This window comes from Pelodiscus sinensis, chromosome 8 (genome assembly GCF_052426305.1).
Source record: "Pelodiscus sinensis isolate ZL-2025 chromosome 8, ASM5242630v1, whole genome shotgun sequence".
Taxonomy (NCBI): Eukaryota; Metazoa; Chordata; order Testudines; family Trionychidae; genus Pelodiscus; species Pelodiscus sinensis.
This window is the reverse complement of record NC_143059.1, coordinates 55,823,328-55,849,106: the sequence shown is the minus strand read 5'-3', so window position 1 is coordinate 55,849,106 and position 25,779 is coordinate 55,823,328. Positions and strand designations below refer to the sequence as shown.

Here is a 25,779-nt window from a genome sequence, read left to right as displayed (position 1 = left end):
TTATTATTACTATTTATTTGTATTCTTGTAGGCCCTAGGAGCCCCTCCAGTCATGGACCAAGACTCCATTGTACTAAATACCATACAAACACAGACCAAAAAAGAGCTTACAAGCTAAGAGAGAACAGGTGAACGCAGACAAACCATAGCAGAATCAGTGTATGTGAGGGAACTGCACATCAGTTTATATTATCCAGAATATGGTGCTTTTTTAGTGTTTAACTATACACATTCTGGGAGGCATTATGTCTGTTTTCAGAGCCTCTCAGAACTTGGCCCTTTGTGTTATTTATTATAATACCAAGGCAAATGATTCGATTTAATTTTAAAAGTCAGACAGCAATAAAAAAAACTAGCAAAAATTACTCTTAATGTAATCAGTATATCTCATAACTGTATAACTAATTACATTAGTAAGTTGACTGTGAATTACATTTAGAATACAAAAGTCAGGTGGTAGCAAATATGTTTTAACAGGAAACCCCTTAGAAACACAAATTTCTCAAAACTGATTCCTGACTCAGCAAGAGCCAAATAAAATAGCACTGTAAAGCACTGTAATAACAATACTGTCCCAAACTATCCAAGATATTTAGGTCATCTTTCTTCTTCTTTAAGTGATGATGTAAATTGAGAGTGAGCACAAAACAAACCACTATTGTCATACAGCTGTCTGGATTTAAACTCCCACAAGCACAGGCATTAAGGACATCACTGACAACTTCCAAAGACGGTAGCCAAGGGAACTAACTTTATAGGAAAAAGGTTTACACAGGGGAGACCGGTTTTTAAATTTGTTTGGCGTCTGTCTTTGTGCTTGCTGTTTTCTTGGACAGGCTTAAAATTCCATTGATTATCATGATTCAGTGCACACAACATTATAAAGACAAAGAATAATATCTCTTATTTTTGATAACCATATCTATACAAGTTATTCGAAACATGTAAGAGAGTTAAGTCTGAAAGCGTCTGTGACAAAACTCTTCAACATATTCTATATCTGCCCCTAGAGTATCATTGAAATAGCAAAACTGGCAAGCAGCATGAAAAGGCATCAACAGTCAAAACTGGTTTTAATAAGAAAGTTTCCATCGAAAATTAGTTGAATAAATAAATAGACATAGTTACTGTGGACAAATTCCCAGTTTTGTTCTTGGAAACAAAATTCAGTTGATGAAGTGTTGCACTTTATAATGATGCGTGAATGTGTCTGTCCCATGTGGAAACACTTTAATATCGTTGACCAGGTCTGTACATGAAAACATGTTATTTCTTGGATGAGTTCCTAATATCACACAAAATGTCTATATGTATCTCCAAAATCAGGGAGGCCTCAGATATGTCATGTACTCAAGTTTGACAACATTAACTTAAGTTGCTGATGAAAACTTTAGGAGGAGGAGAATTTCAAAGACACGTTTTTCCTCTCTGTTTATTATTGTGGTTCACACATACCACATGCAGTTATGCAGTTTCTCTCCCGCTAGGGAAAAATACAGCATCTTAGTCAGTTCATGATTGTTTAATCATTATAGAGTTCACTTGATTGAGATTACTAATGAAAATTTCAATTTCTTTTAAGTTACTAGAAACATGTTACTATTGATACATTAATATGGGCAAGCCCAGCCTTGAGTCTTTAATTTCCTGTTGCTAAAGCTCAGTGTATTTTAGGATAAATGAAGCAAGAGAGGGAAAGAAATTGTGTGAGATGGGGATTAGTAGTTACTGGCCTGGTAAATAGCACATTTTTACAGCCTACTGACATTATAAACTGGTGAAGTGAGAGGTATATATTTGAAACTTACATCTTACAGCCTTTTTATTAGTGGTGCTCATTAGAGTTGAGGAGAACAGTTTGTACTCATATCTATAACATCATAACTTCCAAGATCTTTTGCATGCGGCAGTTCCATCTTGCTCTCTTGGGCTATGTCTACACTACAGAGTTTTTTTGGAAAACTGGCCATTTTTCCGAAAAAACTCCAGTTACGTCCACACTGTAATGGCATTCTTTCGAAAAAAATCGAAAGGACAGAGGAGTTTTTCTGACATTGGTAAACCTCTTTCTAAGAGGAAGAAGCGTTTTTTTGAAAGAACTCTTTCGGAAAAAGGCGTGTGTGGACGGGGAAGAGAGAGTTCTTTCAAAAGAAGAGGAAAGAGGAAAAAGCACAGGTGCCTTAGTGGCTACTCTGTCCATAGTAATCACAGCTTAAATGCAAGATAGCGTCCAATCAATGTGGATGCTATATTTCGAAAAAGCAGAATGCTTTTTCGATGCGCTTTGGTAGTGTGGATGCTCTCTTTCGGAATAATGTTTTTCTGAAGATCTCTGTGGGAAAAGCTTCTTTCAAAATAAGCCTGCAATCTAGACATAGCCTCAGCTGCTTCATGCCTAGCTCCAAAGAATTATTTTGAAATGTATTTTCTCTTTCCAGTTATCAAAAAGAATCTTTTATGTTTAGCTTCAGCATTTATAAACTGTTAAGAAAAGCACATACAAAACCCCAATACAGTTCCTATGTGTGGGACCTTTCAACCCAAATACATAACAATATTATAAGGTTAGTGGAAAGATGGTATTGTAATTGAATCATGGAACAGAGAAATCTGTGTTCTAGTCTCTGCTCAAGGCTTGTCAATGTACTCTAGGATGGAGTGCATGTGTGTGATTTCTAAAGTTCGCTTTTGTGTTGTGCATTAATTGGTCCATGCAGACTAAGCTGGTGTGCAGAAATATTGTGAGACTATCTCCACCCCATGCCCCGGCCCACACACCCCAGAGCAAACCTGGAGAGGAATGCCATCCTTGCAAACTTCCCCAGAGCATTAAGCCATGGCTGCCAGTCTTCAGATAGGTCTTGGCCACTACACTGAGACAGAGAAGACCTAGAAGTTTCTCCCAGCATCTAGTCTGTCCCTTATGGGGTTTTTTAGAGACTCCCAGATCTCAGGACATCTTAGGGGTGGCGTTTTGTCCTTTTGTTGCTGGCCAGACCCTATTCACAGGAGGAGACAATATGTAGGAAACAAGGCTATGACATTTTTTGCTTGACTGTGACCTTCCTGTGGCTTTTTATGGGTTAGCAAATGGTCTTGCCTACCATCATTTTGGTGAGGTTTCTCATGAATATCCAGAAATCCCATTCACTTGGTATAAAGTATATGAGTCAAATGCTGTCTTGGTTTATTGCATTGATTTTAGAAGGAGTTGCTTGGCTGATAACGAGAAAAGAATTTGACCCTGTCGATGTACAGGTCTTCTATAGTCCGGACTTCTATAGTCCGGCAACATCTGTGACTGAGCATCCCCATGGGTGCTCCCAGACTGGAGCACTCACAGGAGAAGCCAGGTCCCATGCTTAACAGCTCCTTCCTTGCCCTCCCAGAGTTTTTGGAGCCCCTCAAATAGCTCATTTGTGGTGCTCAAACTCAGGGAGGGAGGGAGGGAGAGAGAGAAGTGGGGCTGGGAGAATGTTTCGGGGGAAGAGGCAGGATGGCTGTGGAGCCCTGCGTCTGCAGGGCTTGGTGCACTTCCACAGGACTCCACAGTCCCCTTGCCTCTTCCCTGCCTCCCAGTCCTTCCTTGGTCAATACTGGCCCCTCTGCTGCTACCAGAGCGGAGGCCCACAACCGGCAGCAGCAGAGGGGCCAGCACTGATCTCTCCTGGTCCGGCAGATTCCCTGATTCAGGTCCTGAGGGTGCTGGTTCAGGGAGCAGGAGGTACAACCTGAATTTGTGCTACATTTTAAAAATTATCAGAAGGAATGTGATCACATTTTGAAAATCTTCTTTAAAAAGTTGGTAGACTCTTGTTATCTTGAGATAAATAACAGGAAATATATTTCTTAAAACCCATGTAGTGAGTGTTTCTCTTTTTTCCTGCTCCAGTTCTGGCAGAGAGAGCTGGTCATTAGTGTCTGATTTCAAGGAAGGGGAACCCCAGCAAGGAGTTGGGCCCAGTAATCTTCTTTTTGCTGGTCTGGATATTAGTGAAGATGCAAGTTCTCAGATCCCAGATATAAGCAGGTATAGAAATGCTTTGTGTAAAATTAACAGAACTTTGCTAGCTGACGTGTGTCTGTGCATGTGTGAGATACCTTACATTAATATCAGCTGTTCTTGTGTGTGGGCTTTCAAACATTAAGTTCATTGAAGAAGCTAAGGATTACAAACACATTGCTAGTGTTTTAAAAGTGTAATGAATATGGAGATGAATCATAGAAAATATCCTGTTCTCCCTATTCATACACTGTCAATCTTTCTCTTCATTTCTTCTTTCTCAAGCTTTCTCTGAGTGGGGAAATAGCTAGTGCAAGCAGTTATCTCTTAAATGTATTTAAAACAAGCAATATATCAAAAAGGCCAGAGAAAGGGTGTATTATTGTACAGCTTTGTGTGTGGAAACTTTTGGCCTTATGACTAGCCTGAACTGTACTTAAATGTAGTTGCATGCAGTAATACAGTGATGTCTTGGGGCCAGATTTTACAAAACCTTCTTACCAGATGCAAGCGCTTATTACTAGCACTAATCTCAGTTAAATTAATGGGACTGTTGTACTCACATAAGTAAGTACCACACTCAGCAGAAGTAAGCATTTAACAGATGGGGCCCTTATTGCTTAATTCAATAAGATCAAGAAAAGCTCAGCAAAATAATGATGATGAGCAGGAACATCAGGCTCTTGAACTCCAAACAAACATTTTTAGCTCTGCTGGTAGGCCTATGCTAGAAGGAACTAAGGTTTTTTGTTTTGTTTTTGTCCAGTTATCTATTTTATAATTTCTTTTTCATGGTTTTCTGTCAGCATTTTGTAGGGAAAACATGCTAGTATGGAAATTAAATAATTAATACCAAATCTGTGGAGAAGTGAAAAAAAATGCATAAAACAAATGTGATGGATAGTAGACAAGGCTAAGGAAGACTATTTCAGTGTAACAGGGAGTTTGAATCACTATAAAGTGTGCCTCTGATCTCTTGCCTCTGGAAAGTAACTTTTCAATGCATGTACTGCATGCCTTTGAAACCTCAGTAGCATGAACTGTTGTATGTTTTGCTCCACTTTCTTTGCTGATACAAAATGAATAAACATTTCAATTGTTGGCAGCATCAGTAATGAAGGCATCGATAGCCACACTGCTGAAGGTTTATCTGATCCAAATTCATGTGCAGTGTCTGCAGACGTGACAGCACCACATAATACTCGGCAAGAACATGGAAGACAAACTGGGTCTGACTTATTAATACAGGCTGCAGAAGCAAAGGAGAGAAGCCTACCTATCTCAATGCCTTTAGCAGAATGTGCCAAAGAATATGTCACAGCCAGTCTCACGGACAGCAGGGATGATTTACCAACCCCAAACCCTCGCACCGTGACTGACAAAGAAATAGGAACAGCAGATGCTATATCTGTGGATGCTGGCCCAGAAAGAGACAGTATTACTGCCTTTTCTATCAAAAGGAGTGAGAATGATCCAGAAAATACAAGCTTAGAAGCCAACCCTTCTGCAGAAGCTACTCTGACACGAGGCGTTACACAAACAGATTCATGTGACTTAGAACCATTATGGCAAAGTGAACAGCTGGATGGCAAGGGGGACTCGCATGTTGCCTCATTGCCCCAGGGTAAAGAAGCAGGAGATTATTTTACCCCTCTAGAGGCCACGCAGGGGCCAGGATTTTTGGAAGTGGATCATAAGGAGCAGACTGTTGTACAGCGAGGTGGACAGAAAACAGATGGCACAGAGTGTCTGTTAATGAAAAAGGAAACTTTAATCCTAAATTATCCCACAACAGGAGGCTCAGACAGTGAAAAACATGGAGCAGTTGTGAATAGTCAGTGTTTGGTGGATAACCTTGTGTTCAGTGATGACACCAGTTTATGCAGAAGAGATGTGCCCGCAACTAAAGTGAACAATCCAAGCCTGGATCTCTCTGAAAATAATGGAAAGCAATCAGCAGCTTGCACTTTAAAACCAAGTTTGGCTTTTAACCCTTCTGATCTGTTCTTGGTACCAAAGGCCGATGAGCCTTCAGGGGAATCTGAGTCTGCAAATGAACATCATGATTCAGTTAGACGTAAAGCACAAACTCCAACTTCTGAAGCATCAGATCCTGGTTTTGAAAGAGAGCCTCAGATGGTGAATTTGTTTGCTAGCACTGGACCTTTCAGTGTACCTCTGTGGCTTGAGGGAAAGCAGAAAACAGATCTCACAACCGAAAACACAAAAGATCAAGACAGCATTAATGAATCAATAATAGTGTCTCATATAGTGTCTGTAGAAAACACCCTTCTTTCTGATGTACAAAATGCTATGAATTCCACCAAGGAAGATTCCATCGTACATGAAAGATTGGCATTGGAAAAATGTGTGTTAGATTTAACTTGTGGGAGTAAACCCACAGAGCTGAATATAAAAGAAAATGACAGCAAAGTGCCTGCAGAAAAACCTGAAGACTCTCCGGGAAAGGACAGAAAAGAGAAAGCACAAGATATAGCAACCAGTGCATCACCTGAAGGGTTAAATGAGGCGGAAGGGATGCTATTTAACTTGGATCATAGCAACAAGCACGACAGGAAGGATGCCCACTGGGGGGATGGTTTCAGAGAAATTAGTTTTTCAGACAAGACTTTAAAAAGTGATACAAGTGAAAAATCTGTGGAAGAGCATTTGAATTCAGAACATAATTTGAAACCAGCGGAAGTTAATTCACTCTATTTCCAGTGTGAATCTGAACAACAAGTGAGCAAAGGGAAAACAATTGCCGCTCAGGACTTGTCCCCAGAGTGCAGCTTTCCTCTTGTAGAAATTCCACAGTTAGCCAGGGAAGAAGGCCCTTTGAGTTTTGATCATTTTAATACTGACAGTGAAGACAAAACTTTAGCCATGCTAGGCTATAAAGTGACTGAAAAGGTTTCTTCAGTTAATGCACATGGTTCACCACTTCTGCAGTCTCCAAACAGTGATATTATGCAGACTAAGCAAGATGAATCCTGGGTACACTCTTTTGCTAGAAAAGCTACATTGGAGTCAGAGTGCAAAACTAAGCATCAAGAATTGTTTCAGAGAAATGAAGGGTCTGAAGAAAATATACAAACTCTCAAATCAGAACGTGAAGATCAGGGCTTAAGTGAATGGGTAGGAACTACTGACTGTGGTGTACTACATAGAGCAAACATTCAGGAGGCCTCACATATTTGTGAAAGCAAAGAACAGAACAGAGAAATCATGGAAGTGCCTAATAGCAATCCAGAGTGTGTACCTGTAACTGTGGTTGTTGAACAAAACAGTGCGGTAGACGTTACAGAAAATAATGGAATTAAGCAGGAGGCATGCAGAGCTGAAGTGAAAAGCTATGTCAACGATAAAGATTTGGCACTGAAAACGGAATGCACATCTGACATACCGAAGCAAATTCAGCAGGAACAAATGGCAGCGAAAAGTGACAAAAGAATGCAAGTGGCTCATTCTGCAATCTCTCAAGCATCAGCAAATACTCTGGAGTTAGGCCCCCAGCAAAAGCAGGGAAATTTAGAAGAATCACATGATAGCAGCATAGCTGAAAATAAAGAGCTATCTGAGAGTGACAAAGATGGCTCTCCAGAGAACCTAAAAAGCTATATTATAGAAAAGCAAGAAATGGAAGATGTTTCAATAATCCTTCCACACACTGCTGCCAAAAGTAGTCAACAGCATGTTTCAAATGTAGGATCTGAAAAACACAGAGACTCAAGCAATCTGAAAACAGTCACCAGCACCGATGAAAAGGAACATAAAGACATGGCTCCAAAAAATAAGGATTTATTGGAGTTAAGTTATCACAGTGACTGTCAGGATATATGCGGAAGTAAATCAGATTTGTCTCTAGACATTACAAGCAGCCCTCAAACATCACCTCCTTTGTTAGAGCCAGAAACATTCAAATATAATCCTGATGCAGTACCAGAGGAGGACTCAGATAAAAGTATTGCTTCTATGGAAGGGAATATGTGTGACACTGAGCATCTGCAGAATAGTTCTGATCTCCAGGTACCTACTTTGCAAGACTGCACTCAGCAAAATAAAACCGACCTTGAGGCAGAAGAAAATAGCTTCAGTAGGCAGATCTCTAGCAAGCCCAAGCAGGAGAGCTATTCTTTGATCTCAGTCAGTAATCGTGAAGAAGCATGTCAAGATGATGCACTTTCAAAAGAATCTGACATAAATGAACAGCCAAACAGCATATGTAAGGCAGTAGACAATATTAATGTAAGCAGTGCTGGTGCTATTGACTGTATTCCAGGGGCACAGAATTCAATAAATGTCACTGATGCACCACAGACTTCACTAACTGATATTGAAATAACATGTTCTAATGATGACTTCGAGGAAAATATATATGAAAAAAACAAGAACGCTACTCAAATACCTAGTTCAGAAAACCAGGAAAAAACACAATCGTTGGCAGAAGGCTCAGTTCTAGAGACAAAAAAGGATCTGCCTTCAGACAGCGAAATCATCCCAGAAATTGAAAATATAAAAATAAATTTTGAAAGGGACTCATCTGTCACAGAGACGAGCAATCAGAATGCTGATGCAAAGGAATATCCTTCTGCATTACAGGAACACAGGGAAGTGGCTCCCAGCAATGCTTCATATACATTAAACTGCATTAAAAAAGCCAAGAATGAGTATCTGCCTGCTAGGTCTGCAACAGAAGAACTCCCAAATCTTTTGACGTCGACCTTTGCATTGGATTATCATAGTGAAGCTAGCCAGCAACCTGAAACCTGTAAAAATGACAGCATTGTGGATGAGTTACTAAATAATAAGCTGGTAGTTAAAACATGCCTAAATGTCTTAGAAGCTACTTCTGAATTGCAGAGTACAGCTGATGCTACTGTACCTGTGCATTTAAAAGACATTTCACCTGGGATAATAAACACAGCTGATGAAAACATCACGGAAGTGGAAAATTTGGAAAATACTTCAGTGAAAGAAACGAGTATTCCTGGCCAGACTTTCCTGTGTGAAGGAGAGAGAATTTCATCCATATCGAATCATGCTGATGCAGGGCAATTTGCAGGAAATTTATCACAATTTAATTTTGAGAAGCTGAAGGAGATTTCTACAATTAAAACTAAAGGAACAAAAAGTGATCTAAACTTCAAAGCACAGAAAAGTGACAGTTCAACTGAGCCTCTGTTCAGTCTTCCTAGCCTAGAAGAGAGACTGCTGGTTCTTTCATCTGCTGGTAAACAAGAAAGAGGTAACGAGGAAATTGCAACAAATATCTGCAAAGATGACAAGTTCAGGAAGATCTCAGAAAACTCTGGAAGTGAAAATGTTTTGAAAGAGGATACTATCATAACCAAGACAAAAATAAATATTTCCAAACAGTCTGCAGAAAACAGTGAAAGGGCAAATGATATTTCAATTTCCAGGACCTTTGGTACTGGTTCCAGTTTTCCTGATTTCAGGGACCATATAAGCAAAATATTTGAGAAAACTGTGCGCAATACTTTAAATGCTGAATTACCCCAACTTTCATCTGAAATACATGCTGGAAGGGGGCAGAGTCTAGTAGATAAAAGTACACCATTTCTGCAAAGCTCTAAGAACTTTTCAGAGCCTAACACAGTAGCTGAAGGAATTGATGCAAGCATGAGTAATGTAGGAGAAGAAAGTGACTCGAAAATAGAGAGACAAGAGCTGCCTTTGGATTCTGAGATTTTTAGTGAAGTGCTCAAAGAGAAGACAGCTCAGCTAGAAGACATGATCAGAGAACTAAAGCTTCCAGAAAATGCGGAACATAAACAGCCAGGTACCTTTTCAGAAGAGAAAGTGTCCTTATTGGATGGTTCTAAATCTGTTGAACCGTCTCTTGTGAATTTAAGAAAGCAGGACAGCAAAACTGAGAGCCCAAAAAGCAGTCAGCTGGAAGGAGAGGCAGATACACATACTAGCAGGGTGAATGCTAAAGCTCCTGTTGACCAAGAGATAGGAAAGCTGGAATCTGCTTCATCCGATGGGGTTGAAACTGTGAACTTAACTGCATCTTATGATAAGGAGGACCAACCCACTTTAGAAAATACAGGCATTGTTCTGAAGGGTGATTTACAAAGTGCCGCCATCCCAGAGGCAGAAGAATGTAATGTAATGTTACAATGTCATGCAGAATCAGAAGATCTAATATCTTATGGAAAGCAATGCCAGGACATTATGCCAAATGAGCAGAAGAAAAGCAAAGACTGTAACCCAAGCCCTGTCAATAGCACCTGCAACATGTCAGCATCAGCAATTGTCCAAGGAGATAACTTCAAAGCTGAAGTAAAAAGAGATGATCTTCATATGTTGCCTGTTGAAAACCAAGAGAAATCCTCTCTCAATAATCTGGTGCATGAAATTAAGTCTCGGGATGACACGTGTATGATGCTGGATGCTTTGGGAAGCAGAAAAAATGTGGAAATATTAGGAAACGTTCAAGACACACAGCAGGGGAAAGAAGCAACAATATGTGGGTTATTAGTTCCCTTAAAAAATGACCTAAGCCATGATGATCATTCCCAAGCTGACTTCATGTTTAAAGTCAGCTGTGTCACTAAGGGAGAGGTAAAGAAAGAAAGTGACACCATGTTCCGCACAGCAGAAGCAGAGGCATCTGTATGTGGCAATGAACAACTTGGCGACACCCCTAAAACAGGTATTACAAAGACAGTGTTAATTGGTGAAGGTGACACAGCTTTGCAAGCAAGCATTCAAGATCAAGGGACAAATAAAAAAAAGCATTACTCAGAAACTATTACCAGGCTGGAACCAGAAGAGGTTTTTATAAGTACAGATTTTAATGTTGCTTCTGCAAATCAATGGAGCAAGATGCATTCAGAACATGACAGCTCACCGCTGGATTCGGAAGGAAAGGCACCAATCTCTTCATTCGCTGAGTCTAAGAAACATCACAGGAATGAATTTCTGGACATGCCTACTGAAGGATTTCCTACAGAAAGGTACTTACTTTTTACTTTACTAACTTACTAATTAATTTGTTTAGATGGAGCTGTCATTGTACTAGGGTTGCAGAGGTTTACATTTTACACAGAATAATTTGTTGTTTTGAGTTGGGCATAGTTCCTATTGCCTTTTAACCAAAATTTAGTCTAAATGGAAGACATTTTGGGGCTTGTAGAAAGCTTGACCTTCAACAGCTCCATAGACCTTTCTAGTTCTTAAGCTCCTCTGCAGTGATTCTGTGATGACCCCAATTTTCACAATGCATTGCCTAAAGTTAGGGGAGTAAATTACACTTAGAAGCCTTAAATAGGTGTGTTGGTATTTATTTTTAGTTGAAAAATTGGGCCTACGGTGTTTTCATTGTAGACTGTAAACTGAAAGTTAAATAAAAAACTCAGCTCCCTTACAACCTTGTAAACTCTTAACTTCAGTTAGCCAAGATCCACTGATATTCAAAACAGTCCCATCAGCTGATATATTTCATCATGGGACAGTGCCTCTGTATGTAAGGCACTGTACAAATCCAGGACAAAAAGATGGTTCCTGCCCCCAAAGAGTTTATAATCTAATTATAAGACATACAAAAGATGAATACAGAGAGAGAGGACATGCACATGCTAATTATGTTAATAATGCCCTTGATTGTTTGATAATATTCAGTGTTCCCAAAAATATTCAGTTGACTAAAGTTGCATTTGTATACTACATGTGTACTAAGCTAGGAGTTCATATGTGTAGCTTTCTTAATCAGGGTTTGTGTATGTTCAATACATTTTGTTAGGAGCTCAAGACTGTCTCAAACATAGTTTTTATTTTAAAAACAGTAAGTGAAATTGTTCTTTTCTGTGCATTTTTGCATCACTATTTATAATTTCTAGTATGAGCATATATGATATTTCAAAAGACTATCAAAACCAAGAACCACTTTACCACTAACTAATCATATCACTGTTTTTCCCATAACCTCAGCAACTTCCCTGAACCCTGTCATTCTGTCCTTCCTGTACCTGAAAAGGATGCTATAACTGTAACAACTAAGGCCACATCAGATGAGGCAAGAGATGACATCAGAGTAGAAAGGTACCGTGAAAAGCTTAAATATTTCAGAGACAATAATGTTCTATTTAGATGCATTCTTTCTTGGTATTATAGATATGAAAAAGAAAGGAAAAATAATGTTTTTCAATGCCACCTTCTCTAAAGTTGGGATGATAAAACAGTGATATGAGGGGAAAATTAAGATCTCTGTCCTCTACCCTTTAATATTACCCACTATGGGAAACAATAAGAGTTTTACTTCCTTTCTATGTAATTCTGAGATAAAGGCTCAGTACAGCATAGTTTTCTGAACAAAATATACATTAAAAAGCCATCAAACTGTGATAAAGGTTAATGACAAACTTTCTATTTTTTCATGTCTCATTAGAACTCCTTTTATAAAGGTATAGGATGAAATTTGATCCCAAGTTTCACAACCTGTCTCTTGAGCTTGTTTTCCTTTATATGCATGTCTGTTTTTGAAAAGGATGGAGGATTTATGGTGTAATTGTTTTCAGATTTACCATACCAATTGTCTGCCTGATTTAAAATAACTGAGAGCCTAGAGTGAGTGTGTGTACATGTTTAAATTAGGGTGGGTATCATTCTTTAAATTAATACCTGTGGCAAACAGGGTGAGGTCTTTGGAACAGCTGTTGGCAATTCATAAGTTATTTGCTTAATACTTGCATATGCTTGAATTCATTGTCACCTGTTTTTCCAGTCTGAGCATTTTGTACCAACAAGCAGCTGCTACTTCTTCTATACGCTCAACTGTAACTTTTATATCTGTAAGTGTGCATATGCTATGCTGTGTACAGAGCAATTTGAATTCTCTGTGTGTAGATTTCAGGCAACAAGGACTTCCAAAGGTAAAGAGAGGAGACTATGCCTTTGTTTAGTCTTGTTTCTTGTAAAAATATAAATGTGTGTGTGTATATATATATATATATATATATATATATATATATATATATATATATATATATATATATAAGAGCTAGAACACATCTATTGAGCCAGCTAGTTTATTCCCTATTGTTTCAGTCTGTTGACCCATCCATTTTTACATAACTCAGGAATGGGATTCCTCCACATTTCTTGGCAGTGGGTTTCATTATTACCAAATATTTCCTGATATGCAGCCTAAAGTGTTTTTGTTCTGTCCTACACAAACTGGTCCCAGGATCTTGTGTCTTAAAAAATGGTATCCATGTGTCCCTTTGCAACAGTAAATGTCCAGGGATAAAATTTTCAGACATGAGAAAAAGGCATATGAATGTTTATCTGCAGTAGGGTCAGAGGAAATCATAAGCCAGAGTATTTGAGTGCAAATAGGTGTTTTATTAGGAAATGGAAATTGGTGAGGCTTGTATTACATAAGGGGTAGTTTCAATCCCCATTTGTTCCAGACATAGCAAGATAACTTATAGTGTAACTCCACTTGTGTCAGGTAGATGGGGCCTAAATCGTGGATGGGGGAGACAGGGAGAGGCTGAGCCCCCCCAGTCAGGCTTGGCCTCGCCCATATTCTGCCCCCAGGGCTCTGCTTCAGCAGCACTGCTGGGTTTTTGAGGCTGGGACGACACTTCCCGCCTTCCTGAGTCTGGGGGCTACAGTTGCACTGCTGTGTGCTCTCCCTCCTGGCACTCTGGAGCTGGAAGCTGGCTGCAGGCATTAGCCAGTCTGGGGTGGGGACTGGTGTAATCCACATAGTTACTGGGTGCGGTATACTGCCCCATGTAGTGGCACTGAGACCACTTACAGAGAGAGAATGAGTTTTGTCTACAGCCTTAGCTGAGTGCCAGCTGGGTGGCTAGCTCAAGCAGTAGAGACTCCTGCATGAAGCTCCAGAGGTCCCAGGTTCATTTCAATCTGATGGCATTATAAGTGGAGGCTTATCAGGGTTTTCAGCTGGGTCCCTGAAGCTTGGACACCCTTCCTCAGGTAGGGGAATTGTGTAACCCATATACCTGCTGGGTATGTCACTGTCCCGTGTAGCGGCACCTTAGACCACTTGGGGTACATCTACACTGCAGCGCATTTTCAGGATACTTCCGGTATCCCAGAATAGTTATGCCGCATCTTTTGAACAAGTGCGTCATTTCGAAATATAATGGGCTCGCTATTCCGATATCCCTGTAAACCTTGTTCCATGAGTATTAAGGGACGTTTTGGAATAGCGCTCTATTTCGAAATTTGGCACTGTGTAGACAGCGCCAAATTTCAAATTTCAAAATGCACTCAAATTAAGTTATGCAATTTGCGTAGCTCAAATTACGTAGCTTATTTCAAGCTACGGGTGCAGTGTAGATGCACCCTTACAGAGAGAAAGATTGAGTTTCCTCTACAGTGGTACACGCTCATGCATGAAGCCCCAGACGTCCGAAGTTTGGTTTCATCTGTTGGCATTACACTGGCAGCTGAGGTGGGGGAGCTCTGGGTTCCTAGTGCTTGGAAGGGGCAGGGCCTCAGGCAGAAAAGCCATGGAAGGGAGGCTAGCCTCCTTGAGCCAAAAGGTCACAAACCACCCACAGCCTAAATCAGGGGTTGGCAATCCATGCCTCACGAGCAATATTTGGCTCACTTAGGAGCCAAATGTGGCTTGCAGCTCGAGCTCAGTCTCACCTCACTGTCCCTCCCCTCCGCAACGGGGAGCCCATGCTGGCAATCTAGTCTTGCATCCCTTATTGGAGCCAGCACTGTCTTCCCATGAGGTGCAGGGAAGCCCCGAGGCTCTGCGCAGGATCTGGCTTGAGGGGAAGCGCAAGTGCACTATTTCTTTCCTCCCCACAGCGATGTGCATGCTTCCTTTATTCACCCTGCTTTCCCCCGTGCTCCGGGGAGGAAGGAAGCGGGGGCTGCATGGCCTCCGCCTGCTTGGTGGTCACCAAAGAGAGCTCATGCAGCTGTGCCAGATGTGCTGGTGATGTGGGAGGCAGCTAAAATGGTGGCAGAGGAACCAGACTTTGGGGATGAAGAGTGGCTGGATTTTCTAAAGGAACAACACATTCTGGCCAAGCTGCTCCTGTCCCAAGACCCACCAGCACCCTGTTCCTGCCCCAATATCCACCAGCATCCTTCTTCTGTCTCCTGGCCAGACACCTACCCCCAGCTTGCTACTGCACCCTACCTCCCACTCAGATTCTGAACCCCCCATCCCTAATCCACTCACTGCCCACTGGACCCCTCATTTTTAGCCTCACCCCAGAGCCTGGGGGGGGGGGGGGCAAAAATCCACTAACCCTGGAACCCCAAAAGAGTTAATCTGGCCTGAGGCCTTGAAGTTCAGTCCTACCTACCCTCCCTGCCCCTTGGGGCTGGAGTGCCAGGGGAGTGAGGTGTCTCAGTTGGGGGAACATCAGTGAGGGTTGGAGGGTTTTTTTGGGGGGGGGAATTGTGTTTTTTTTTGCTTCTCGCCTGTGTGGCCTCCAACTGATTTTTCTGTAGGTCAGTGGCCCCTGTCCCAAAAAAGGTTCCTCACCCCTGCCATAAATAAAGGCAATGTGGAAACCTGCATTCTCCTCCCACCCCACCCTCAGCCCATCATACACCTGAACCCCCTGCCCTGAACATCTCCACATCCCCAAGCTACTGTACCCCCACATCTCTAGTCCCCTGCCATAACATTCCTATACCACACACCCAGCCTTGTGTCCTGAGTCTGTCGTACATCCAACTCCCCTGCCCAAAGCCCCTGACACACCCCAACCCAAACTCCTGCACCTCCACATCCCCAGCCCCACTATAAGATTGACAGAAGATATCCTGAATGCGTGCATGAAGCTGGATTTGCTCAGTTATGATGTAAACTTTAAAGAAATGTGTGAAAAGATGCAGCAGCAGAAGTTCCGTTAAATAAAGTCTGTGAGTACACTATTTCATTTATGCTTTTATTAATCATGTCAGTTATCAATAATATTAAGTTGTATATTTTCAGTCATGCACATGGGCATTTTTATACAGCTCTTTGTTGACCACTTGTTCTGAATTTTGACGTAGTTTGGCTCTTTGGTTCGAAAAGGTTGCTGATCCCTGGCTTACCTTCTTAGAAAATGGATCTCTTACTTTCCAGGCCTTTTCTTTACTTTCCGGTTGGCATAGGGGCTAGAAAGGTGTTTCTGTGGTGGACAAACACATCCAAACAGTGGGCAAGAGAGCCAAACAGTGCCTTTTCAACAACCAGGAAGACTTCAGTAAAGGGGATTTTCCAGCACCAGTGCCTTCCTCTCTAATGTCCTGCATAGGGTGGGGATTATTTTGGGGAGAGTGAGTTCTGCCAGAAATTCTTGTGCATCTGGGGGAAATTGAAGCAAAGTGTTACTAGTAGAAACAGGAAGGTTGTGATGGCAGTTCTCTGGTGCAGGCCAAACTGTTGGTGACTAAGGGAGCAATTTTAAAACCCCAACTCCTGGAGTCTCATTATGATTAAATGGGACAAAATTCCTGCCCATATAGCTGCAGAGGTCATTAGTATGTCTCCAAAGGCTACCAAAACCGGGAGCCAAACAAAAATAACCCAAATTTTATTATTTTCAAAATCCCAAGCTAATACCATGATTTTGAAGGGTCTGGATCCTGAGTCTGGAAAGCATGGGCTTGATAGTACTGTGCAAGTCATGTGGTACTTTGCAGCTAGCTACTCCATTACCTACTCCTTTCATCCTGCAGGGCTACGTGTACACATTGGCACCCTTTTCCGGAAATGCTTAAAACGGAACAGTTTTCCGTTATCAGTATTTCCGGAAAAAGTGCGTCTACATTGGCAGGATGCTTTTCTGGAAAAGCACTTTTTCCGGAAAAGCGTCTGTGGCCAATGTAGACGCGCTTTTCCGGAAAAAAAGCCCCAATCATCATTTTCACGATTGGGGCTTTTTTGCGGAAAAGACTACTGTGCTGTCTACACTGGCCCTTTCTGGAACAGTTTTTCCGGAAAAGGACTTTTGCCTGAACGGGAGCAGCATAGTTTTTCCGGAAAAACACTGACAATTTTACAATAGATTGTCATTGCTTTTCCAGAAAAGCAAGCGGCCAGTGTAGACAGCTGGCAAGTTATTCTGGAAAAGCGGCTGCTTTTCCGAAATAAGTGGCCCAGTGTAGACACAGCCCATGTGTTTAATATTAGGGAGAGAAAAGGAGGTATGTGTAGAATAGGCCTGAATGTGCCCCAACAAATACTCAGAGCTGTGCAGAGATGGCACTTTCATTAAATGGGGCTCTTTTTGCTCAAGAGAGTATCAGAATGACAGCCTGAGCTCTTGTTGCTGCATAGATATGCTGAGGGAAGAAGTTCCTTAAACTGAGGAACTTACTGCAGAAGGACAACTAACTCACACAGGTCCTATATACATAGTTAGGAATCATTGCACCCACCGCTGAAGTACCTTCACCTCTGCAGAATAGTATGGCGGTTATTGAGCAGTGTCCCACAACCATTTAGAACAAGATGTAAAGAAGAATTCTGTATCCACCCAAAAGTGGCATGGGGACTTTTTAATGTACATTTCTGTAACTATGCTTAAAATTTGGCTGGAACACCAGAACAAATATCTAATCTTGGAAAAGTACCCTGGAGCTTGGATGATTAAATGTGGTGATGTCATTCCCAGATGTTCCACGTTTAGGTGCTAGGAATAGATTAGTTGATTTGGCAAATATCCAATCTATTAGTGGACTTTCAGTCAACTCAGAGGTTTGGAGATGTTCAGTTTAGTAAACTAGGGTTAGATTGTGTAGGTATGCAAGGGGGGGAAGGATTTAGAGCAGGGCTGGGCAATAATTTTTTGAAGTGGCCCTGGGCTGCACTGGAAGGGGCGGGGCCAAAATGCTTCCTGGCTTCCCCACCCACAGACCATGTTTGGTTTGGGAGTGGGGCAGCCCCTTTGCTCTCCTTCCCTCTAAGCACCCATGCCCCTGGCGGTGGATGGAGACTTCCCATGCTCCCCCACCCCCAAGCCAATCAGAGCCTGGGGATGGGGGAGCAAGCGAAGCCTCCTCCTGCCCGGCACGAGTGCATGGCGCTTTGAGCACTGTGTGCTGCTGGCAGGGCGGAGGAGGACACTTAGTGCACTTCCTCCACTCCCAGGCCTTAACTGGCTTGGGGGTGGGAGGAGTGTGTGAAGTTTCCTCTACCCTACCCCCGGCCTGCAAAGCACGCGTGGCGCTTAGAATTGCTGCACGCTCTTGGCAGGGCGGGAGGAAGCTTCGCATGCTCCCCCACCCGTGGCTAATCAGGGCCTGCGGGCGGGGGAGCAGCAGGCCTCCACAGGCCGCATCAGCCCCCTCGGCGGGTTAGATCCAGCCCTTGGAAGCTCTTTTGCCCACTGCTGTTTAGAGAGACACAAAGCTGGCTAGAACTGCAGCTATGATTGCACAATCACTTCTGAGTCCAGTTACCCCAAAGGTGAATGTGTGGTCCCCCCTCTGAATCAGGCAGCCCAGCTGACGTGGTGAGTGATAGAATGTGTTGCATTTCTTTAATTGGTATTAGCAACAGGATTGTGGCCTTTGAGTACCTTGGGAGTTCTGGAAGGCATTATGCAATGGTATTTGTACTCCTAAATAGAGCTGGTTGGGAATTTTTTGACAAAATATTTCATTAACTTTTTGACTGAACACACTGCTTTGTTCAAATTGAAACTTTTGTCAGGAAAATTTCTCTGGTACAAGAAGGAATTTCTTGTGCGGGGAGAGAGGGAAGGAAGGAAATAGGGATATAAAATCCCATTTAATTAGCTAACCATTTAAACGTTAAGTTTCCATACTGATTAAACGGGGGTGGCTGGGCTGGAATGCCCCTGTCCACAGCACTCCTGGTTAGCCTCACCCATTAACCATTCACATCCCTAGAAAGAACCAGAGCAAGGGTCTCCGACATACCAGGGCTGTTGGTTATTCTGGAGTGTGTGTCTCTTTCTTCATTCTTGTTTTTGTTCTACATTAGCATGAAAAGACACATTAAAATCTCAAATTTTTTTGCAAAATAAAATCCTCGTGTTCTGGCTGGCCCTACTCTAAATCTCGTAGGTGCTTCTGAAAATGATATCTGATGTCTATTGAAGTTCATGTCATAATGGTGCAGAATCCCTGTTCCCTCCAATATATACATTGGTTTCCACTCTCTTTTATACCTGTATTAAACAATATTATTACATGCCAAATAAATCATAACACTACATGTGAGAGAAGGGTAAGTTGAAAAACCCTCTTTATTCTATTTACATGGGCCAGACAGTAATCCTATAAGTAAAATTGACCTAGACATGTTTTTTTAATTATCTTCCATGCACTATTCTTGCAGCTGGAAATTGGCAAGATTAGTAAGCTGTCTGAAAAGAATGTTGACTCCTTAGTAAATACTCATTCTCTTTTTTTCTCTGCATTGTAAATACAGTATTAAATATTCTAACCATTTTTCTAAGGTATGTAAGGCATAGCTTTTCCTGGGTATGTCTACACAGCAGGGCTAAACTCGAAATAAGCTACACAACTTGAGCTTTGCTAATTGCGTAGCTTAAGTTGAAATAGCTTATTTCGACTTTTGGCACTGTCTACACAGCAGTTATTTTGAAATAGAGCACTCTTTCCCCCGACTTCCCTTACTCCTCATACAATGAGGATTACAGAAGTCAGAGTAAGAAGCCCGTTATTTTGAATTTATTTTGAAATAACGAGCTTGCTGTGTAGACGCGCACTGATGTTATTCCAAAATAACTCATGTTATTCCAAAATAACACTGCTGTGTAGACATAGCCTCTCTGATTGTGCACTCAAGGAAGTTCTGATTGCTGATACTTTACGTCCATTTGAGTCCTGTGGTGTTTGAAAACAAAATAATTAAGTTAAAATTAATTTTGAATCTAAATAGTGATTAGGTAGCTTTACATATTTACTAATGAAATATGTAAAGTCCCAGCCCTGAAGCCTGTGGTGGGCAATTCAAAAAACAACAGTTATAGCCACAATCATTTTCTCTGTGACTTTGGGTGGTGGCTTCCTTACAGTTTTTCTGCATCTTGGCCCACTTGCATCTTGCTAATGCCTCCCAACAGAAGCTCCTATTCAGAGATGTTCTAAAATCCAGAATTCCCAGTGGTTACCTTTTCCTTTGCTTCCCATTTTCACTGTAACTGTACTGTGCAACTACCCCCTCCTGCTTTCCTTTCTCTGTTTCTGACTCTGAACCAAAGTCATATGTTCTATTTTTCTTGACAATTACTGTGGGCGGGGGACTGTTTTGTATGAAGAAGGTCAAGCATGTATATTGTTTTGTTCAGAGTGAGATTCAATTGAGTCGGACGTATCGATTTGGCCAGGCAAATGGCTCAATGCCCATATTTAAATATCAGTGACTACAATTGGCTGAACATTTGTAATTTCAAGGGCAAGGGAAGATTTAGAGTTGATTCAAATCTATGTTTCCCTTTCTGTGTCAGCCCACCTTATCATGCATGCAGCTATGCTCCACAGGCTGTATGGTACTTGGAGTAGCAAATCCTGTGCAAGCAGTACGTAATCATTCTCACCTGGTGCTTTGATCTGAGCACCATAATCATGGTAATTTGAATGTGACATCAGAGTATTTTCGGTTAGCATGACATGTAACCTGCATACTGATATAATGATAGGCTTTCTGTTTACAAATGATGTATTGTCCTGCAGAGGTCAGGCCTGCCAGTGCGGGAGGGGAGAAGAGGGCAATGTCCTGGGGCCAGGTGATTCTAACGGCAGCAGTGGCGGAATTGCTGACTGACTCAGAATTGCTGTGGGAGCCCTGGGCCGTGCACTCTGGTTGGCTTGGAGGGATGGGGGGGAGGGAGCATGCCTTCTGGGTGGTGCTGGGGCTGGCTCTCCCAGTTCTCCCCCCGTTCCGCCTGAAACCATGCCCCTTTCGGGAGTGTGGAATCACCCCCCACCAACATTGCAAGCAGCACGGCAAGCTCCTGGGCTCCCTATCCTAGGTATGTGGAAGCCAAAGTGTGCATATGTAACCCACACACCTAGGGTACGTCTAGACTACAGGCTTTTGTCGACAGAAGTTTTGTCGACAGATACTGTCGACAAAACTTCTGTCGACAAAAAGCGTCTACACTACATTCAGTTCTATCGACAAAGCAAGCTGCTTTGTCGACATGGTAGTGTAGACGCAAAGGACAGTTTACATGCAATAACACCTTCTGTCGACTGAAACTCTGTCGATAGAAGGCGTTATGCCTCGTAAAATGAGGTTTATCAGCATCGACAAAACTGCTGAGTTCTGTCGATGTTATGTCGACAGAACTCAGTGGTAGTGTAGATGCAGGTATAGTTTTGTCGACAAAAGTCCAATTTTGTCGACAAAACTCTGTAGTCTAGACACACCCGTAGTGTGGTTACTGAGCAATAGAAATGGTACATAGACCACAGCAACAGTTAAGATCAAGAGACTTCTACAGCATGGGCTGGGAGCCAGCTGGCTTTTAACTCGGAGGGTAAAGGCTGCTATGCTCTGCTTCAGAGGTCCCAGGTTCAAATCTGCCTGTTGGTGGTTATACCTAGTTAATAGCATCTGGGACTTAGCAGAATTAGCTAAGGTTAGCATTCATATAGAGCTTGCTGCTGGTCCTGTATACCTGCATAAAAAAATCTCGATCAGTGTGTAATACATATTTATTGTCACGGTTTCTGCACTAGTATTGCCCCTCCATCGCCCACTCCAGGAATGGCTAGTCAGGTCTTAGATCTCCAGCAGATGTCTCTAGGCAGATGTCCTTCTGCCTGTCCCTCCTGACCACGGGTGTTGAAGCTACACAGCTCTCTGCCTTACACTGTTATCCCCATGAGGCCAGTCTGCCAGTGTGTTGCTGTGAGCAGGCTATTGCCAGCGGTTACACATTACCACACAACTCTTTCTAAACAGGCTCATTTAGGTTTAACCACTGGACCATCCTCCATTGTACACATTTGTTTTCAGTCAGTATATTTACAGTTGCTTTGACCAGTAACATACAGGATTATTTTTGTAGTTCAGCGTTGAAAAACCCCCACAGTACTTAGGGAGCTGAGTACATAGCGGAGACTTTAGCCACTACGGTTGCAGGTGTCTTTGCTGTGAACTTAAGAGTACAATCCAGGAAGACACTGAGTGCCCTCCAAGATCAGGAGCTAATTTAGTGAAGGGCTAATCGCTGACTGTTTCAACCATATCAGAGATTATTTTCTTTCAGAAGCTTGATCTTACCTCCTCCCTTTCTTTGAAGGCCACTCATAAGATTCTTCCCATCAGATCCCCTTCAGTCCTGATCTTCTTTTAATAAAGAACCATAGGGTTCAATGAGACTCTGGTCTCTAGAATGGTTCCACTTTAAATTCTTTCATTTCCTTTCACCTCCACCTGAGAAGCCCTAGTGGAGAGAACCTGGAAAAACAGACAGTTCTTCAGCATAGCCTGACAGTCAACAAACATTAGGCCAGGTTCTCTGCTCCAAGTCAGTGATACCAACAGAAAAGACCTGGGGCATGGTCACGGCACAAAACCAATCATCCTAGTTCAGCTCCTTCCCCTTAAGCCAGTGGTCTCCAACCTTTTTAAACCCAAGATCACTTTTTAAATGGGGGTCTGAGGGCTCCAGCTGGGGTTCAGGCTCTGGAATGAAGCTAGGGATGAGTGGTTCAGGGTATAGGATGGGACACTGGGTTGGGTCAGAGAGTTGGGGTGCAAGAGGATGAGGGCTCCAAGTGGGGGTGCAGACTCTGGAATGGGGCCGGGATGAGGAATTTGGGGTGAGAATGGGGGATCCTGGTTTGGGGGGACTCGGGCTGGGACAGAAGGTTGGGAAATGGGTGGCGGCACAGCAAAGCTAACGCAGGCCTTCCGTCAACTCCCTGCTGTGGGGCCACCAGAGAAATTCAGTTTAAGGTAGGTCAACTCCAGCTATGCTATTCTTGTAGCTGGAGTTGCGTATCTTAAATCAAATGTCTCGAGTAGTGTAGGCCTGGCTACCACCTTAGCAAGCAAAAAAGATAGGACATCTGTAAACTGGACAGGACCTAAGCTAGTTGTCACTCCGGTCCTATAACTAGCCACTGTTTTTTATCCACGCATGTACTCGTTTCTGCTGATGCTATGGGGAGATAAATCTGTGACCAGTGTTCCTAGAAAGGATAGGCTCCTGTTTTGAAGATGATGTTCTCTATACTTACTGAGCTCATGCAAAGCTCAGGGAAGGCTAACACACTTACTTTTGTGCTCCTTTTTGTAGGCATTGAAATTTTCACCGAAGTGCTTTTATTCCTTTAAGCCCCATTGTTTTTCACTGCTAACTTGGCTTATGAAAGATAAAACAATGTAATCAGTAAAACTTTTTGATTTTATGGCACTCATGAGCTTATGTGAAGTCTTTGGAATTTGTTATTTTGATAACATTGTTATGCACTTCTTGCTGATAGAAGCATCAGAGTTAAGACTACCTCCAGCACTCAGTGAAAACTGGATTTGTTTTTCAAAGGGAGGGCAAAACTGATTATATACAGGGTCACCTGCCATAGCAGGAGGCAGGACTCAATCACCTCTAGCCCTGTCTTCCTAAGTGTGCATACACCTGGTTGTTTTCTAATAATTAGGGCATAATTAGGTTAAAAGACAATCTAATTTGTCTTTTTCAAAATAGATTGGTGTTAACTCATGTTGGGTATGTCTACACAGTAGGGCTAAAGTCAAATTAAGCTACACAACTTCAGCTATGTCAGTTGTGTACAGGGACGGCCCATGAGCATAGGCAGACTCAGCGGTCGCCTAGGGTGCCGCCGGCCCGGAGCGCCCGATGATGACGTCATGGCCGTTGACAGCCGTGCAGGCGGGGGCACCGATCAAGCCTTCCGCCTGGGGCACCAGCCGCCGCAGCCAGCCTTGGGCCGCTTCCGATTATGTAGCTTAAATAGAAATAGCTTAATTCGCTGTCTACAGAGCACAAAGTTGAAGGAAGAACACTCTTCCTCCAGCTTGCATTACTCCTTATGATATGAGGGTACGTCTACACTATCCTCCTAGTTTGAACGAGGAGGCTAATGAGGGTGACCGAAATTGCTAATGAAGCACGGGATTTAAATATCTTGAGCTTGATTAGCATATTCCTGGCCGGTCGCCATTTTGGAAACTGACTAGCCTGAAGTAACTGCCTGCGTCTACACACGGCAGAGAAGCGCAATTCCGAGATAAACCCTTTAGTTCGAATTAACAGTTAAACCTCATTCCAACAGTCATTCCATGAGGTTTAACTGTTAATTCGAACTAAGGGGTTTAATTTGGAATCGCGTAGGGGGCTAGTGTAGACGTACCCTGAGGGTTACGGGAGTCAGAGTAAGAAGTCCTCCAGCTCAGATTATTTTGAAATAAAAACTTGTAGTGTAGATGTGCACTAATGTAATGTTAGTTATTCTGAAATAACACGGCTGTGTAGATGTACCCGTTGATAGCTTCATTCCTCCCCTCATTCATACAAAAAATTAAACTCAGCAATGATGGACATTGTGGCACTCTGCAATAATTGTGTAACTATTTGGTTATATTTTTTTAAAATGCTACAGTAATGCGTGAAATTTCTGTGGGAGGGTTCCTCTCCACAAAGTCCCTCTAGTTGTTTGTTTGCTGTCTTGTTTGCTTGTTTTCACAAATAACAGCTGAAGTTGCCAAAGAGTGATCACTGAACTTTAGAAAACTTTCAGCAAACTTGGACTGATTTTCAAGACAGCTTGGGCCAATGTTTGTTTTCAACTGGAAACTATGCGAAAGTCTATGGTTTCCCATCATTTTGTTCCTAGACCATGAAAAATGTGGTAGTTCCCGCTGAATTTGGTTTGTTCAAACCTGAAACTCAGTGATAATGCTGGGGGTTCAAACCCCCGTGCAAAATGTAACTTCAAAGAGAGTTTCTCTCAAAGCCTTAAGAAACAAAACTGCTGAGATTTGCACAGCTCTGATGCTTAGCCACCACACACAGTTCTCATGAGGACATATTCATATACGGGAAACAGTGTTATATAAAGTTCAATAATGCAGAAAAGGTTTGTGGGTTTTTGTATTATATATCCAGTACAGAGAGGCATAGACAACTTTTTTTATTTCTTGGAGGGCAACATTTTGAGGTCTGACTCATGAGGTTTTTTGAAAACAGGAAGCTGGCAATACTGCCATAGTATGTTGAATAACTTCAGAGCAAGTTCACAGCTAAAGAGGGCAGTGCTGGCCTGGCTACCCCTAATGGTGCTAGGGCCATCCTTAGCTCCCAGTCAGATGTGTGCTGACATTGAGGCAGCTCCTCTAGTCACATGGAGGGGCAGCTTCAGTAGTGGAGTCTCACAGCTTAAACTGCTATGATACTCAGTCCCTCTGTGGATTTTGTCATGTCACATAACACAGCATTTTCAGATTTGGGCACCTAAAATTTGGTATTTTAATCCAGAATTAAAGACTTCATACATCCAAGATGAAACTGTTGGCTTTTAAGTTCTTTGTGCCTCAGTTTCCATATTTGTGAAAGAGGACTATGATGAGGTAGTCTGGCTTCTTAAGGGTACTGGTGGCAAACAGTGTTCCCTCTAATTTTTCCATTCATGTGTGGAATAATGCTTATGTGCACCAAGCAGATTTGGATGTGCACTACCAGTAAAAATAAATGCTGCTAGCTGTGGGAGCTCTTGGCACTCTGATAACAGCTGGGCAATATTTGAATCTCCCGTGGGTGGCCACCTAAGCACTCAGCTTACAGAGA

The 25,779-nt window shown here is 42.3% G+C and overlaps 1 protein-coding gene across 12 annotated transcripts in view; it reads left to right on the top strand.

Annotated features, from left to right (window-relative positions):
* Nucleotides 1–25,779, top strand: part of TACC2 (transforming acidic coiled-coil containing protein 2) — a 207,854-nt gene that overhangs the window by 42,513 nt on the left and 139,562 nt on the right. For 10 of the 12 annotated variants that reach the window (XM_075935333.2, XM_075935331.2, XM_075935334.2 and 7 more), the window contains 3 exons: nucleotides 3,893–4,030; nucleotides 5,110–10,989; nucleotides 11,963–12,073. In XM_075935333.2, coding sequence (XP_075791448.2) covers nucleotides 3,893–4,030; nucleotides 5,110–10,989; nucleotides 11,963–12,073 — 6,129 coding nt within the window. The remainder of the gene's footprint in view (nucleotides 1–3,892; nucleotides 4,031–5,109; nucleotides 10,990–11,962; nucleotides 12,074–25,779) is intronic. The other 2 variants (XM_089780192.1, XM_006111412.5) reach the window with 1 other exon arrangement.